The following is a 15,899-nucleotide window of genomic DNA, read 5'->3' as shown; positions in this document are numbered from 1 at the left end:
AACATGTTTTTTCAAAGTGCACAAGGAATTCATAAAGAGTGATGCTGTCTATTTCTGCTTTCCAGAAACAACTGTTCTGTAAGATATTACAAGGATCAGAAAACAAAGATGGAGGAAGCAGAGATTTAGAAGTAAATCTCAACTGAACAAACCATTTTCCCATCCTTCACAAAAGAATGCCCAAAAAGAAAAAGCAGATGTATAGGCATCTTTCAACATTTGCAAGAGTTTGCTATTTTCCATAGTGTTATTTTAAACACAAGAATAAGACTAATACAAATTAAAATACAGGAAAAGAAAAAAAGGAAAAAGAGAAAGAAAATTTAAACGTGCAAAAAGAAAAAATGTAGCAGAAAAATCAAAAAGAAAAAAAATAAAGTGGCTTCCAATTTTCTTTACAGCAGTAAAGAAGTACGATTATAAATTAACTTGTCTATCTAAAGTTATATTGTGACTTTCTCATTCTATATTCTACCTAATAATCAAAATCATAAGTGCATTATTTTTGTTTTTATATCAAAAGTCATAAGGGGTTTCCAGTCACCAATAAAGGTAGATGTTGTCTTTTTGCAAATCAAACAAATCAGCTTGGCCATTTCAGTGAGTTCTGTCTTCTTCATCAACCCTTTTCTCTGTCAGAGATATTGTCAAATCTTTTCATCTTTGTGCATCAATAATCTATATTAATAATCTATATAAAACAGTGATTTTTTTCCCAACTGCTTATACATCACTCCCCAAAGTTCTGATTTCATTTGAATGTTAATTTTAAAATCCTCTGACTCACTCTGTTTTTGAATCCAAAATTTTCTAGATTTTTTGCACATCCACCAAACATGATAAAATGGTCCTTTTTGAACTTCACATTTCCAATATAAATTTAAAATACCTTTATATTTTCGTGTGTCATATACATCATTTTGCAAAAATTATCTTTAAGGTTATAACATACCATTTCAGTCCTTTCAACCGTATATTTTTAACTGTATATTATAACCTGAAATTTTATCTCATTTTATTATATATATTAATTTATTCTTCTGTTTCAAATTTCAGTAAAAGTTTATACATTTTAGCAATCACATGTTCATGATTTGTATACAATTCTGTTTAAAAGTCAGTCTTACAATGTTCATACCAAAAATTATGCTATCTTTAAAATTTTCCAGTAACTAAAGAAGAAAGCATTGATAATTATATCCCTTGGTTATCAGTTGTTCTCTTGATTCTACAAGATCTTGCTGGCAGATTCAGAATGATAAAAGCAGCATCCCAGTGATGCATTACAAGTATTGCCTCTTTTGAGCGTACACACAACACTGTAACACACAGAAAGAGAACATGAGTTGGATTGTAATACTATGATAGATCTGAGACTAAAGCATTTTCAGGCTTCTATTTCACTGTTTACCTTTACTAGGTCCTTTTGGTGCAATGTTCATTTTCTTTTCTTCCATTTTGGATGCATGCTCAATAGGGCCTGGTACAAGCTGTCCTTCAGAAGGAGGCTTATCATAAATATAGGATCCTGCTCCTCCAATATTTACACCTGAAAATTGAACAGGAAAATAAATCTAATATTAAAAGCTTCTGATGCCAGAAGCTATCAGCCATATTCCCATATTTTGATGAAATCAAGTGAGATCACGAGCAATGTTAATTATTCTTCTTTTAGTCAATGGCTTACATCATTTCTTTAATCTCACAGATTAAAGAAATCTCTCTTTCCCTGCCAAAACCTTCCTTTTACTTCTCAGCGTTAATCCTTTTTCTCTGTTTCCTAATACAGAATTAGGAAACAGAATACAATACAGAACAGAGCCGAAAGGGTTCTTGGTGTTCTTCTAGTCCAACCCCCTGCTTAAGCAGGAGATCCTATACTATTTTGGACAAATGGTTGTCCATTTTTTTTTTGAAAACCCCCAGTAATGGAACATCCACAATTTCTGGAGGCAAGGTATTAGTTTCTCTTTGATTCCATTTGTGACTTTTTATCCTGCCCTCAGATGCTTTGGAGAATAGATTGATCCCCTCTTCTCTGTGACAGTCCCTTAAATATTGGAGGACTGCTATCATATCAACCATAATCTTCTCTTTGATATGCTAGACATACCCAGTTCCCACAATCATTCATTGTATACCTTAATGTCCAGTCCTCTGGTCATCTTTGTTGCTCTTCTCTGCATTCTTTCTAAAATCTAAACCTTTTTTTGTATTGTAGTAACCAACAGCTTTGCAATCATAAAAAAATTTTCTGTCTATAATCATAATTGATGTGACAGTGGAGATGGGGTGGGAGATAAAAATGTCCTTTTCAGCAATTATAGTTTATTCTTCCAAGATTTCAATGACCCCTCTATTCTCTTATTGTATAAAAGTAAGCAGTCTGCTTTTAAGAAATGTGGATGATATTGTTCTCCATTAATATCTAAGGATTATCACCATAAAGTTGCCTGTCTTTTAATAACATAACTACCTTGAAATAATATTTTGTCACTGTAAGAAATAAAGTCCTTTAACTTTTCATTTAATTCATACATTGGAGGTAACCAGAAGGTAAACTGCTCCCTTTATCTTAGCACAATGGCAAAAATATTTCATGTGCATTTGTGGGGGGGAAAACATTTAGAACATTATGGGAGGGAGAAGACTGGGGCAGTTCTATCAGAAAAAGTGGCAGAAGGGGAAAAAATCAGAATACTCCCTCTTTCTTTCTTTCCTTATGCCTTTATTCTATATTGCCACTTCTCACAATACTTTTCTTGTATGATTTTGTCTGCACTGTTTTGTTCATTAAACACTAAATCAGACATAGGGCATATCATAAACATTCAAATTTTGCAACAACAGAGAGGACTACAATTTTCCAGCGACATAAAACTAGACACCTTTGGCTGGTTTAAAGAACTTAGTTCAGAACAAGAAGTTGAGAGATGAAAAGAAGAAAGAATGACTGCAATTTACTAATACTGAGCTAAATTGCCAACTTACCAGGAAGGGACACATACCTTTTGGTCCAAATAGTGTTGCATAACAAGGTTTGTGACAGTAAGGCTTCCTGTCATGCTAAAATAGAAAAATGCCAAGAATTAGATTACAAAGATATTGGAAGTTATAAATTGCTTCAGGCAAATGCTTCATTTCATTCAACACTAGATCAAAACCTGAGGGTCCTACATATTACACTAGGACCTCAGCATTTAAGGATTATGGGCACTTTAAAAAGTCTAGCATTTCAATTCCTTGCTTTAAAATGTTATCTACTCTTTCATTCAGAATAGGATGACTCTTGTAACATTTAAAAACAACAAATCACTGTAGAAAAACAAAAATGTCAGGTCCACCATTGTATCCTGCCATTCTATTGGATGGGGTTAGGGTTAGGCCGGCATTTTTCACATGCTTTTGCTGTAGCTTGGAAATTAGGGAGGGGGACTGTCTTTGGAGATGGAGAGGACTCCCTCCCAGCCTGTTCCAGCCTAGTCCCAAGGCCATTGTGCCCTGAGTAAATGTTATCTGCCTAGCACCTCAGCATTCTCAAAACAACCTTGCAGCATTACAAGGGGGGTTGAGGTTGGGGAAATAGAAGAATTGCTTTGTGTGTTGCATGGACCTTTAGATTCCGCCCAATTTTATTGCAACCAGTTTTCTCTCAGTAAAAGTTCCTTTGATTCAATCCAATGGAGTCAAGAGTTTTGCTTTCCTGAGGGATCAGCTGGGGCAGGTCCTTGTTATGGTTCCGAGTAATGCTCCCAACAAATTCAAGACTCTGAGGCCTTGGCTTCCTCAAAAATCTGGTTTATTGGGTACATCATATCAGTACTGTCAAAGGTGAAACCAACACTGAATAATTCCCATGTTTTTGGAATAAATAAAGAATAGATACTGTCCACCCCTCTCGTGTCACAGGTCACATTAGCCATCCAAGCAGGTAATGAACTTCTCAGCACTCTTTCTTGCTTAGGGCATGCTGATTTGGCCTTGGTTTGCAGGAGCCTTATCGTCATGTCTGACACATTGGAGGAAAACATTCTACATTCCATAAATCCCTCTTCCCCATAAGTATGGCAACTAAGAAAGAAGCAAAAGAATATATGGCTTCATCTAAAGTCGTTTTGAGAGCTGACAATTGGCTCCCCTTACATAAAAAAGAGCATCTATAAGATATGAATCACAAACAACCATTAAATCCCTTTTCAGTCACTCCCCCTCCCATTGATTGATTCATTGAGTTTTTGAGGGTTCTTATCATGGAATTCATTGAGGGTTTTGAGGGTTCTTATCATGGAATTTCTTTACTAGTGTGTTTGCTCTCTCCAAGTGGCCTCTGATAAAGGATATCCTTTCCTTTGCACTAAATATTGCAATTGTATTAACAGCCTAGAATCTAGAATCTGCTTTACTTCATAATGGATCTCCCTTCCAGTACTATGGGCTTTGGTGGCACTGAAGCTATCGGTCTCAATGTAGAGCCCCCGCATGCTGCTTTTATTGTTTTATTGCTCAGCTACCGTATATACTCGAGTATAAGCCGAGTTTTTCAGCACGTTTTTTGTGCTGAAAAGCGCCCCCTCGGCTTATACTCGAGTCTACGTCTCGATGTACTTCGGGAACCCCGCACAGGAGACGCCAAAGAGGCGGCGAGATCGTCCGGCGGGATTTGCCCAAGGCTGAGCAGTTCGCCGCGCGGACCCGAGCCAAGCCGGTCCCAGTCCAGCCGAACGGTGAAAGCGGAGCGGCGCTCGGCATGTCGGGGAAACCCTCCCTCCCTCAGCCGAGAAGGCTGGCGGCTCCCCCGCCCTGCCGCGCGGACCCGAGCCAAGCCGGTCCCAGTCCAGCCGAACGGTGAAAGCGGAGCGGCGCTCGGCATGTCGGGGAAACCCTCCCTCCCTCAGCCGAGAAGGCTGGCGGCTCCCCCGCCCCGCCGCATGGACCCGAGCCAAGCCGGTCCCAGTCCAGCCGAACGGTGAAAGCGTCGGCCGAGAAGGCTGGCGGCTCCCCCGCCCCGCCCTCTCACTGCACCGCCAGAGCTTTCTTTCTTCTCCCTCCGTGCTTCAGAAGCTGGGCTTTTAAATGGTTTCCTCGCGGCACAGCCTGGCGGGAGTTACTGCGGACCTGAGCCAAGCCGGTCCCAGTCCAGCCGAACGGTGAAAGCGGAGCGGCGCTCGGCATGTCGGGGAAACCCTCCCTCCCTCAGCTGAGAAGGCTGGCGGCTCCCCCGCCCCGCCGCGCGGACCCGAGCCAAGCCGGTCCCAGTCCAGCCGAACGGTGAAAGCGTCGGCCGAGAAGGATGGCGGCTCCCCCGCCCCGCCCTCTCACTGCACCGCCAGGGCTTTCTTTCTTCTCCCTCCGTGCTTCAGAAGCTGGGCTTTTAAATGGTTTCCTCGCGGCAGGCGGGAAGAAGATGCTCGGTAGCAGTGGCGGCGGAGGCAACCACCACGTCAGGAGGCTTTCAAGAAGGCGGCGTCCGAGGAGAGCAAGGCCATGATGCAGAAGGAGAACTCTACAATATATAATGCTCCCCACTCCCAACCCTTGAGGGCAAGCCAGAAAGATACCAAGATTGATGATAGTAGGAGCCATCCAATTAGAAAAAAAGATACAAGTGAATGGTTGAATAGCCTAATATCAGTTTTCTTCTGAATACTGGAATAGCCTAATATCAGTTTTCTTCTGAATTTACATTAGATAACATTCAACTTATAGAGCCATCTAATTGATTTGCTCAAATAATAGAAGTTAAAAAATATGCCTGTGCTTTGCCATCTGAATTACTTATACAAATAACTCATGATGGCAAACGTATCCAGCAGACATTTTCCTCCCTACAACCACCACACTCTGAGGCGAATATGGCTGAAGGAGTATGATTAGCCCAAGGTCAGAACTCATGGTCTCTGGCTTTCTAGCATGGTACCCTTTAGACCAAACCGACTATTTTTATTATATCTCGTAGGAATTATGCCTGGTAGGTAGGTACAAAGTCTAAATTACTTACAAGACATAAAGTACATTGCATTGGGAGACATTTGTTTGTATCTGAAAGCTTTCAAAAACTACTGAAGAAGTTGCCACCAAACTCTATTTTACTATGACAAAAGGTGAAATCTATTTATAATACAGCAGGTGAGTATATTAACTGTATTTAATTAATAGAAGCCTCTTCCTACTTTTGGAAGGCAGCTGCAAGCATTATCCAAACAAACAAGATTTAAGTATCAAGTATAAAAATAAATATTCAAATAAATATTCATGTTATTTTACTTGGCTCTATCTTTATTTTTTACATTGACCAGTAGCTGCCTCATTTCCCACCCTAGGCTTATACTCGAGTCAATAGTTTTTCCCAGTTTTTTGTGGTAAAATTAGGTACCTCGGCTTATATTCGGGTCGGCTTATACTCGAGTATATACGGTAATTGTTTTATTGCTGTCTTTAGTGCTAGACATGGGAAAGGGGTAATGTATCTTTAATTATGGGCCAGCTGTTTCAGCTGCCATAGATGGGGGGAGGAGGTTAATGAATTCAAAATCTAAGAAGCGGGCTGATAATCATCGCAGCCAACGATTCATGCATAGCAGAGAAATGAAACCATCTGAAGGGAGAAGTGGATTGGACACAACTGCCTGACCTTTGGGGGAAGGAGGGATTTATGTGGGAACATGTATGTGTAAGACACAACTATTATTCAGAATTTGCTTTACTTCGTTGCAATCAGTTCATTCTCATTATTTATTTATTTATTTATTTATTTTGATTTTTATACCACCCTTCTCCCGAAGGACTCAGGGCGGTGTACAGCCAAGTAAAAATACAGTATATACAGATTAAAAGAAATTAAAAAAACATATTATATGTGGCCGAGAATTTAAAACAGTTTAAAATTTTAAAATATAAATAACCCCAATAAAATTTTTAATCCAGTCCCGCTTGAATGAATAGGTGCGTTTTCAGCTCACGGCGAAAAATCCGAAGATCAGGCACTTGATGTAAACCAGGGGGAAGTTCATTCCAAAGCGTAGGAGCTCCAACAGAGAAGGCCCTCCCCCTGGGGGCCGCCAACTGACATTGCTTGGCGGACGGCACCCTGAGAAGGCCCTCTCTGTGTGAGCGTACGGGTCGGTGGGAGGCAAAAGGTAACAGCAGGCGGTCCCATAAGTACCCAGGTCCTAAGCCATGGAACGCTTTAAAGGTGGTAACCAGAATCTTGAAGCGCACCCGAAAGACTACAGGAAGCCAGTGCAAGCTGCACAGGATTGGTGTTACATGGGAGCAACGAGTTGCTCCCACTATTACCCGCGCAGCTGCATTCTGGACTAGCTGCAGCCTCCGGGTGCACCTCAAGGGCAGCCCCATGTAGAGAGCATTGCAATAGTCTAGGCGGGAAGTGACAAGGGCATGAGTGACCGTGCATAAGGCATCCCGGTCAAGGAAGGGGCGCAACTGGCGCACCAAGCGTACTTGGTGGAAGGCCCTCTTGGAGACGGCCGCCAAATGATCGTCAAACGACAGCCGCCCATCCAAGAGGACACCCAAATTGCGCACCCTCTCCGTTGGGGCCAATAATTCGCCCCCCACAGCCAGCTGCGGCTGCAGCTGACTGTACCGGGGTGCCGGCATCCACAGCCACTCCGTCTTGGAGGGATTGAGCTTGAGTCTGTTTCTCCCCATCCAGACCCGTACGGCTTCCAGCACTTCGACAGCTTCGTTGGGGTGGTCCGGGATGGAAAAGTACAGCTGAGTGTCATCAGCATACAGATGATAACTCACCCCGAAACCACTGATGACCTCACCCAGCGGCTTTATGTAGATGTTGAACAGGAGGGGCGAGAGAATCGACCCCTGAGGCACCCCACAAGTAAGGCGCCTCACGGTCGACCTCTGCCCCCCTGTCAACACCGTCTGCGACCGGTCGGAGAGATAGGAGGAGAACCACCGATAAACGGTGCCTCCCACTCCCAACCCCTCCAACCGGTGCAGCAAGATACCATGGTCGATGGTATCAAAAGCCGCTGAGAGATCTAATAGGACCAGGGCAGAGGAACAACCCCTATCCCTGGCCCTCCAGAGGTCATCCACCAACGCGACCAAAGCTGTCTCTGTACTGTGACCGGACCGGAAGCCGGACTGGAACAGGTCTAGATAGACGGCTTCATCCAGGTACCGGGAAAGCTGACATGCAACCACAGAAAGCGAAGGTTGGAGACTGGACAGTAATTTCCTAAAATAGCTGGGTCCAGGGAAGGCTTCTTGAGGAGGGGTCTCACCACCGCCTCTTTCAAGGCAGCGGGGAAAACCCCTTCCAACAATGAAGCATTTATAATCCCCTGGAGCCAGCCTCGTGTCACTTCCTGAGTAGCCAGCACCAGCCAGGAAGGACACGGGTCCAGTAAACATGTGGTCGCATGCAGCCTCCCCAGTAACCTGTCCACGTCCTCGAGAGCCACAGTCTCAAACTCATCCCAAAGGTATCCCATTAAAGATACCTTTCTCTATAAACAATGGAGTTGGGGTTTTTCTTTCTTGAGTTTTGAAAGGAGGCACGTCTGATACCAGTTTTAACAGGCTACTGTGGAACACCGGGTGCACTTTCCCAAAAGGTGGGGAAATTTTAGTTCCATGGTAATTGCATTGATTACCCTTACAATGGGGAATGGCCCCAAGAATTTAGGACCTAGTTTTTTGCAGGGCAACTTTAGCCTTAAGTACTTTGTGGAGAGATGAACCTTGTCCTCCACCTGGAAGGGTCTCTGCGGGACCTGTTTCTTATCAGCTTGCTCTTTTGAGGCTTCTTTTGCTTTTGCCACTGCTCGCCTTACATTTCCCCATGCATTCTGCAATGAGTCTACCCACTCCATTAGATTAATAGAAGAGGGAAGCTCCTGGGGGTATTCTGGCATGAGGACAGTCTATCCCATTGACCAGCTTGAAGGGAATAAGCCCAGTGCTGCTGTGCACTACATTATTGTATGCCACTTCAGCAAAAGGCAGTAGTTCTGCCCAATTAGTCTGCTAGTAGTTGACATAACACCTTAGGTACTGCTCCACCATGGTTTTAGCCCTCTCCACTGCTCCATTGGCACTCAGATGAAAAGCCAAACTAAGCCCCTGGGAGGACCCAATGGACTTTTAAGATCTCCTTCCAGAACTTAGCCATGAATTGGACACCCCAATCTGAAATAATTCTGTGTGGGATCCCCATTGGTAGATATACCTCAGGAACAACTTCACCAGTTTGTGGGCAAACAGTAATCCGGGGCAGGCGATGAAATGAGACTGCTTGGAAAATAGGTTGATCACTGTCCAAATTACGGTATTCCCTCCATTTTGCGGCAGCTTGACTGTGAAATCCATTGTGATCGCTTCCCAGGGCCGTGTGCTATGTGTTGCAGCAATCAAGGGGGCTTTCCCAGTCTTTTCTTCATCATTGCACAGGTTGTACAACTCTTTACATAGCTCTCAATGTCATTTTTCATCCCTGGCCACCAGAACTGTCTCCTAACCAGGTGGAAGGTTTTCATGAACCCAAAGGGCCCTGCCTGCCAGGTGACATGGCTCCTTCATAGGACCTGCAACTGCAGGCTATTAGGGATGTATAGTTTAGTCCCCTTCCAGGCCAGCTCATCCCTAATGGTCAAGAACTGTGGGTGATTATTGAACCAGGGATCGCTTTGCAACTTGGTTTTGAATTTCTGGTCAGTTCATGCTTTGGTGTGGTCAGTTGTCACGTGGGTCATCATCGCATGATCATCTGGGCTGCTTTCTGAGGTAGGGGAATAATAACATTAACCACCTCCTGAGGGGTGTGCTCTTTCAGGCCTGGAAACCATATTAAACTTTAGGTTTCCAGACGCTGCCACATTTTTATCTTGAGGGGAGGAGGGGGGGGTTGAGGGGTATGGTAACATTCTTCCGGCGGTCAAGGTCGGATGGCGTTCACGTCTGCACGAGGAGTGGCATGAAGTTACTCGAATGAACTGGAAGAACGTGGGACCGTGTGATCATCAGAGGGGTCAGGGGGGTGGGACTATTGGGGTTTGTATAACTGGGGAAACGAATCCGGAACTTCAGTTTTGGGAATTGCACTCATCGTGTGCCAGTCTCCTCATGCTAGTAAAGGACTTTGCGAAAAAGAAAAAAAATGCCTCCGAGTCTCTTTTACGCAGAAGAGGTATTTCTGGAACCTTGACATTATTCCCAAAACTCCACAAACTTTCTTTTGCTAACAGTACCCTCTCCTCCTCTCAGAGGGGGCCCGTTAGAGGGGTGCTGGGCCCCAGTCTCCGCAACCTCCACAGCGGTGCAAAGACCCAGTGAAGATGGAAGAGCAGCAAGTTGAAAGCGTAGAAGGAGCCGCGAAACAGGATCTTAACGATTTAGTTGAAGTCACCTATTTCCCATCTGACGACAGGACCCGAAGCCCCGAAAAGGAAGAGCCTGCTTGTCCGCTTGGAGCACGCCCCAAGGACTCTGATTCATGGGTAAGCTGCCAGTCCGGAGGAAACATTTCCCCGGGGCGGAATGGAGAGCCCCCTCCCTCTTCTCGACCTCACTGGAGGGCAATAAAACCTGGAGAATCGGGAGAGTCCCTGGATTGGGACCTGAGAGACCCCCTGAAATCCCAGTCTCTATTAGACCTCCCTGAAACTTTTGAGCGGCTGGAGGTGAGACCTCGAGAGCCTTTAGCTCAGCCTAGATTCACTTTCCCTCCCACCAGAGAGAGAGAAACTACTGAAGCTCGAAGCCGTTCCGATGAACGCAAGAGAACCCCCCCTCCCTCTTTCAAATGGCAGGGAATTCAAGTAACACCGGAAGCCTGGGGGGGATCGCAACTCCCCCCTCCAATTGATCTTTCCCGCCAGCAGAGGCCTACGCTGCCTCCAGCAGCGTCTATCCCGCCTGGGTGGGCGTTCTATCCGGGACAAGGGTGGATTCAGTATCAATGGCAACCAGCTAGTTCAGCCCCTTCCTTTCCTGTAGGCCTCACGCCGATGGTTGTTTCATCTGCTGAAGCGTTTCAAGGACTTTCTTCTCAGCAGCCAGGGGGAATGCCACCCCCCTTTGCAGCCCAACAGCCAGCTACAACAGCAGCAGCCCCACCCCCGCAAATCCCTCTGCAGCCGCAAGCAGGCCAGCTAAACCCCCCTGCACCCCCCACCAACCTCCCCTTTCAAACCAACCTTTGATGGGAATCCACACCACCTGGCTTACTTTCTCAGCAGAATTGAGGCTTACGCTGAACAATATAGACATCTATACCCATCAGAAAGAAGCCTAATCAACGCCATCTCAGATGGAATGAATGTGGGGCTAGCTTCAGAGTGGATAGCACAGCTATACAATGCACATGCACCAGAACTGAATAATGTTCACGAATTTATAACACTGCTTCGCAACCGGTTTCAAGATGATGACCTAATTGCAGAATGTGAAACCACCTTAAAAACAATGAAACAGGGCAACAAGCCGCTCAAACAATTTGTATGGGATTTCAGAAGAGTTGCTGGCAATCTTAGACATTGGCCAGAAGCCATTCTTCTTCATTACTTTAAAGACGCGATTGATCAAAACATCAGGAAGGCCTGCTCCACCAGAGGAATCCCAGAACAACTGAATGCCTGGTACAACGTGTCCATTGCTCTGGACAGAGAATTCAACCCCCTCCAAAGCCAATCACCAACTACAGCCCCACAAAGACCACCTACAAGATCCTCCCCCTCCAGACCAACCACACCCTCCACCTTTCACCCTTCAACAATGATCAAATGCTACCGTTGTGGGAAACTAGGTCATCGGGCGTCAGTTTGCCTAGCCCCAACACCCCTCCCACAGTATCGACCACCAACTGCTACCCGACCACGCAACCCCCCTCGAAAACATCCTAATACCAGTCGCTTCGCGAGGCAAGCCACAGACCTCCTCACTGACCTTCCATTGTCCAATTCGCCTGCCGACGACTCAACCCAACCAGAAAACGACCCAATGGTGAGTGCACCTATTCCTCCTTTTGCCATTAAAGTGAACTTAATAATTCCAGGGGGAGGAGCCAAAAAACTTTTAAACGCTATTGTGGACACAGGATGCACCAGATGCCTGATTTCAACCTCCACAGTCGCCCAACTCCATATAAAAACATTTCCCTTGAAACACCCAATTAAATTCCACCAAGTAGATGGAACCTTAATTGGTGGCGTTCCAGCAACCCGAGTCACACAACTAGTTCGCTTAGAAATTGGTGCCCATCATGAACTTATAAGATTCATAGTAACTCCTAAAATGTCAGAATCCATCATCCTGGGTTTAGCTTGGTTGGACAAATGGGAACCCACAATTAAATGGGAGGATGGATTCAGGAAAATTATATGGACCTTCGGACCTTTAGACCAAATCCCCCCCCCCAACAACAAAAAAAACCCTTACCCAAAATGACCACCAGATGGAACCAACAACCACCATATCCAAGCCATCTCCTAAAGAACCCCGCATCCCTAAAGCATACATGGATTTATCAGATGTTTTTAGCGAGGATGAATGTAACCTCTTACCACCCCACCGGCAAACTGATTGCGCAATTGAATTGCACTCAGGGGCAAAATTACCAAAACCCAAAATGTACTCAATGACGCCAGCAGAAATGTCTGAACTAAGAAAATACATTGACACTAACCTAGCCAGAGGGTTCATTGAACCAGCAAAATCACCTGTAGCTGCGCCTGTGCTATTTAAACAAAAAAAGATGGTTCACTCAGATTATGTATTGACTTCAAAAATATCAATGCGATTTGCATACAAAACACTTACCCGTTGCCACTTATGCACGACCTGTTGAACCACCTATCAAAAGGAAAAATTTTCACCAGATTGGATTTAAGGGAAGCCTATTACCGTGTCCGTATCAAGGAAGGTGATGAATGGAAGACGGCTTTCAATTGCCCCTTGGGTAGTTTCCAATACCGTGTCATGCCCTTTGGTCTCCAAGGGGCCCCAGCTGTCTTTATGCAACTAATTAATGAAACCCTGCACCCCCATCTCTACAATGGGGTTCTTGTCTACTTAGATGATATTCTTATCTACTCAGACAATATGGAACAACACATCAAATTGGTCAGACAAGTTCTTAAAAAGCTCCTAGCCGCCAAGCTATATGTCAAACTTTCCAAATGCGAATTCCATAAGGAATCCCTAGACTACCTAGGTTACCGGATATCAAACAAAGGTATCGAAATGGACCCGGGCAAAGTGAAAGCAGTGTTGGATTGGCAACCGCCACGCACACGTAAGCAACTTCAAAGTTTCTTGGGGTTCGCAAATTTTTACCGCAAATTCATTCCTTCTTTCGCAGAAGTAGCTCTACCATTAACGGAATTACTAAAAACTGGGCCATCACCCACCAAACCCAAACCTAACCAACCCCTACCTTGGACAATGGACTGCCAACGTTCCTTTGAACACCTGAAACGCCTCTTCTCGATGGAACCGATTCTTCAACACCCGGATCCAAATAAACCTTTTGTGGTCCAAGCTGATGCAAGTGATGTAGCAATAGCCGCTGTCTTACTACAACGGGATACCGAGAACAACCTTATGCCCTGCGCGTACGTGTCTAAAAAATTGACGGACACTGAATGCAGATGGGCAGTTTGGGAAAAGGAAGCCTTTGCGGTACGTTGGGCACTCCTCTCTTGGAGGCACTTCCTTGAAGGGGCGAAAGAACCATTCGAGGTGTGGACTGACCACAAAAACCTCGAATACTTAAAAAAACCCCGAAAGCTTTCTCCCAAACAAGTTCGATGAGCTCAGTTTTTCAAGCGCTTCCATTTCACCCTCAAATACATCCCAGGCGACCAAAATCTACTGGCTGACGCTCTATCTAGGAAACCACAATTCGACAGCCAACGCGAAGAGGTGATACATGCGATGATCCCCGATAGCGAACCAGCAAGCCAAGCACTTACTCGAACGCGATCACATCGCACTACTAACATCCCACCAAACAAACTGCTAATGGACTTAAAATCAGCACTCACTGATGATGCTTGGTTTAAGGAAAACTCGCCACACCTCACCTTAAGGGATGGGATACCCTGGAAGGGCACAAAAATTTATATACCCGTCACTATGCGGTTGTCAATACTACAGAGAAGCCACGACTCTCGCCTAGGAGGTCACTTTGGGTATTTAAAAACTCTCCACTTGACTGTGAAATCCATTGTGATCGCTTCCCAGGGCCGTGTGCTATGTGTTGCAGCAACCAAGGGGGCTTTCCCAGTCTTTTCTTCATCATTGCACAGGTTGTACAACTCTTTACATAGCTCTCAATGTCATTTTTCATCCCTGGCCACCAGAACTGTCTCCTAACCAGGTGGAAGGTTTTCATGAACCCAAAGGGCCCTGCCTGCCAGGTGACATGGCTCCTTCATAGGACCTGCAACTGCAGGCTATTAGGGATGTATAGTTTAGTCCCCTTCCAGGCCAGCTCATCCCTAATGGTCAAGAACTGTGGGTGATTATTGAACCAGGGATCGCTTTGCAACTTGGTTTTGAATTTCTGGTCAGTTCATGCTTTGGTGTGGTCAGTTGTCACGTGGGTCATCATCGCATGATCATCTGGGCTGCTTTCTGAGGTAGGGGAATAATAACATTAACCACCTCCTGAGGGGTGTGCTCTGTCAGGCCTGGAAACCATATTAAACTTTAGGTTTCCAGACGCTGCCACATTTTTATCTTGAGGGGAGGAGGGGGGGTTGAGGGGTATGGTAACATTCTTCCGGCGGTCAAGGTCGGATGGCGTTCACGTCTGCACGAGGAGTGGCATGAAGTTACTCGAATGAACTGGAAGAACGTGGGACCGTGTGATCATCAGAGGGATCAGGGGGGTGGGACTATTGGGGTTTGTATAACTGGGAAAACGAATCCGGAACTTCAGTTTTGGGAATTGCACTCATCGTGTGCCAGTCTCCTCATGCTAGTAAAGGACTTTGAGAAAAAGAAAAAAATGCCTCCGAGTCTCTTTTACGCAGAAGAGGTATTTCTGGAACCTTGACATGCTCTTTACTGGGGCATTCTCAAGAGGGCATCAGCCAGAAAATGTTTTCCTCCTGGGAGGTATTTCAAGGTGAAGTTAAATCGGTTGAAATATTGTGTCCACCAATATGCTTCGGTGAGAATTTGTGAGGAGTTCTAAGTGCCTCCAAATTTTTATGGTCAGTGCACACTTTGAATGGTACATCACTCCCCTCCAGGCAGTGGTGCCAGGTCAATAGTGGAGGTTGAAGCCAAATACCACAATTCACTGGCTATTAGTTTGGGAGATCTAAACAAGGCAAACTTAAGGAAAGAGCTACCAAAATACTTTCAGCATGTCAATTGTCCCACTAGAGGCAAGAATACTTGAGACCATTGCTACACAACACTAAAAGATGCTTATCAGTCTTTACCATGACCAGCTGTAGGACGCTGTCAGCCTCTGCTCGCTACAAGTTTATTGCTTTATTGCTGTGGGTAGTCTGTCTCCTGATTTACGCATATATTATGCATATACGTGGACAGGTTGTTGGGGAGGCTGCACGCCACTACATGTTTACTGGACCCATGCCCTTCCTGGTTGGTGCTGGCCACACAGGAGGTGAAACGAGGCTGGCTCCAGGGGATTATCAACGCTTTCTTGTCGGAAGGGGTTTTCCCTGCCGCCTTGAAAGAGGTGGTGGTGAGACCCCTCCTCAAGAAGCCTTCCCTGGACCTGGCTATTTTGGGTAATTATCGTCCGGTCTCCAACCTTCGTTTTGTTGCGAAGGTTGTAGAGAGTGCTGTGGCGCGGCAGCTACCCCAATACCTGGATGAAGCTGTCTATCTAGACCCGTTCCAGTCCGGCTTCTGACCCGGATATAGCACGGAGACAG

The 15,899-nt window shown here is 45.2% G+C and overlaps 2 protein-coding genes across 5 annotated transcripts in view; both read right to left on the bottom strand.

Moving 5' to 3' along the window:
• The window catches only part of LOC131194859 (cysteine-rich protein 2), a 270,743-nt gene that overhangs the window by 47,060 nt on the left and 207,784 nt on the right, over window positions 1-15,899 (bottom strand). For all 3 annotated transcript variants that reach the window (XM_058176396.1, XM_058176398.1, XM_058176395.1), the window contains exons 3-4: window positions 3,009-3,066; window positions 1,412-1,549 (exon numbers count right to left, since the gene is read on the bottom strand). In XM_058176396.1, the coding sequence (XP_058032379.1) occupies window positions 1,412-1,549; window positions 3,009-3,066 (196 nt within the window). The remainder of the gene's footprint in view (window positions 1-1,411; window positions 1,550-3,008; window positions 3,067-15,899) is intronic.
• Window positions 1-15,899, bottom strand: part of LOC131194853 (uncharacterized) — a 268,449-nt gene that overhangs the window by 118,094 nt on the left and 134,456 nt on the right. The gene's annotated exons all lie outside the window — the stretch shown is intronic.

Source organism: Ahaetulla prasina, chromosome 3 (assembly GCF_028640845.1).
Source record: "Ahaetulla prasina isolate Xishuangbanna chromosome 3, ASM2864084v1, whole genome shotgun sequence".
Lineage (NCBI taxonomy): Eukaryota > Metazoa > Chordata > Lepidosauria > Squamata > Colubridae > Ahaetulla > Ahaetulla prasina.
The sequence above is the reverse complement of the archived record's forward strand: the minus strand, read 5'-3'. Positions and strand labels throughout refer to the sequence as shown.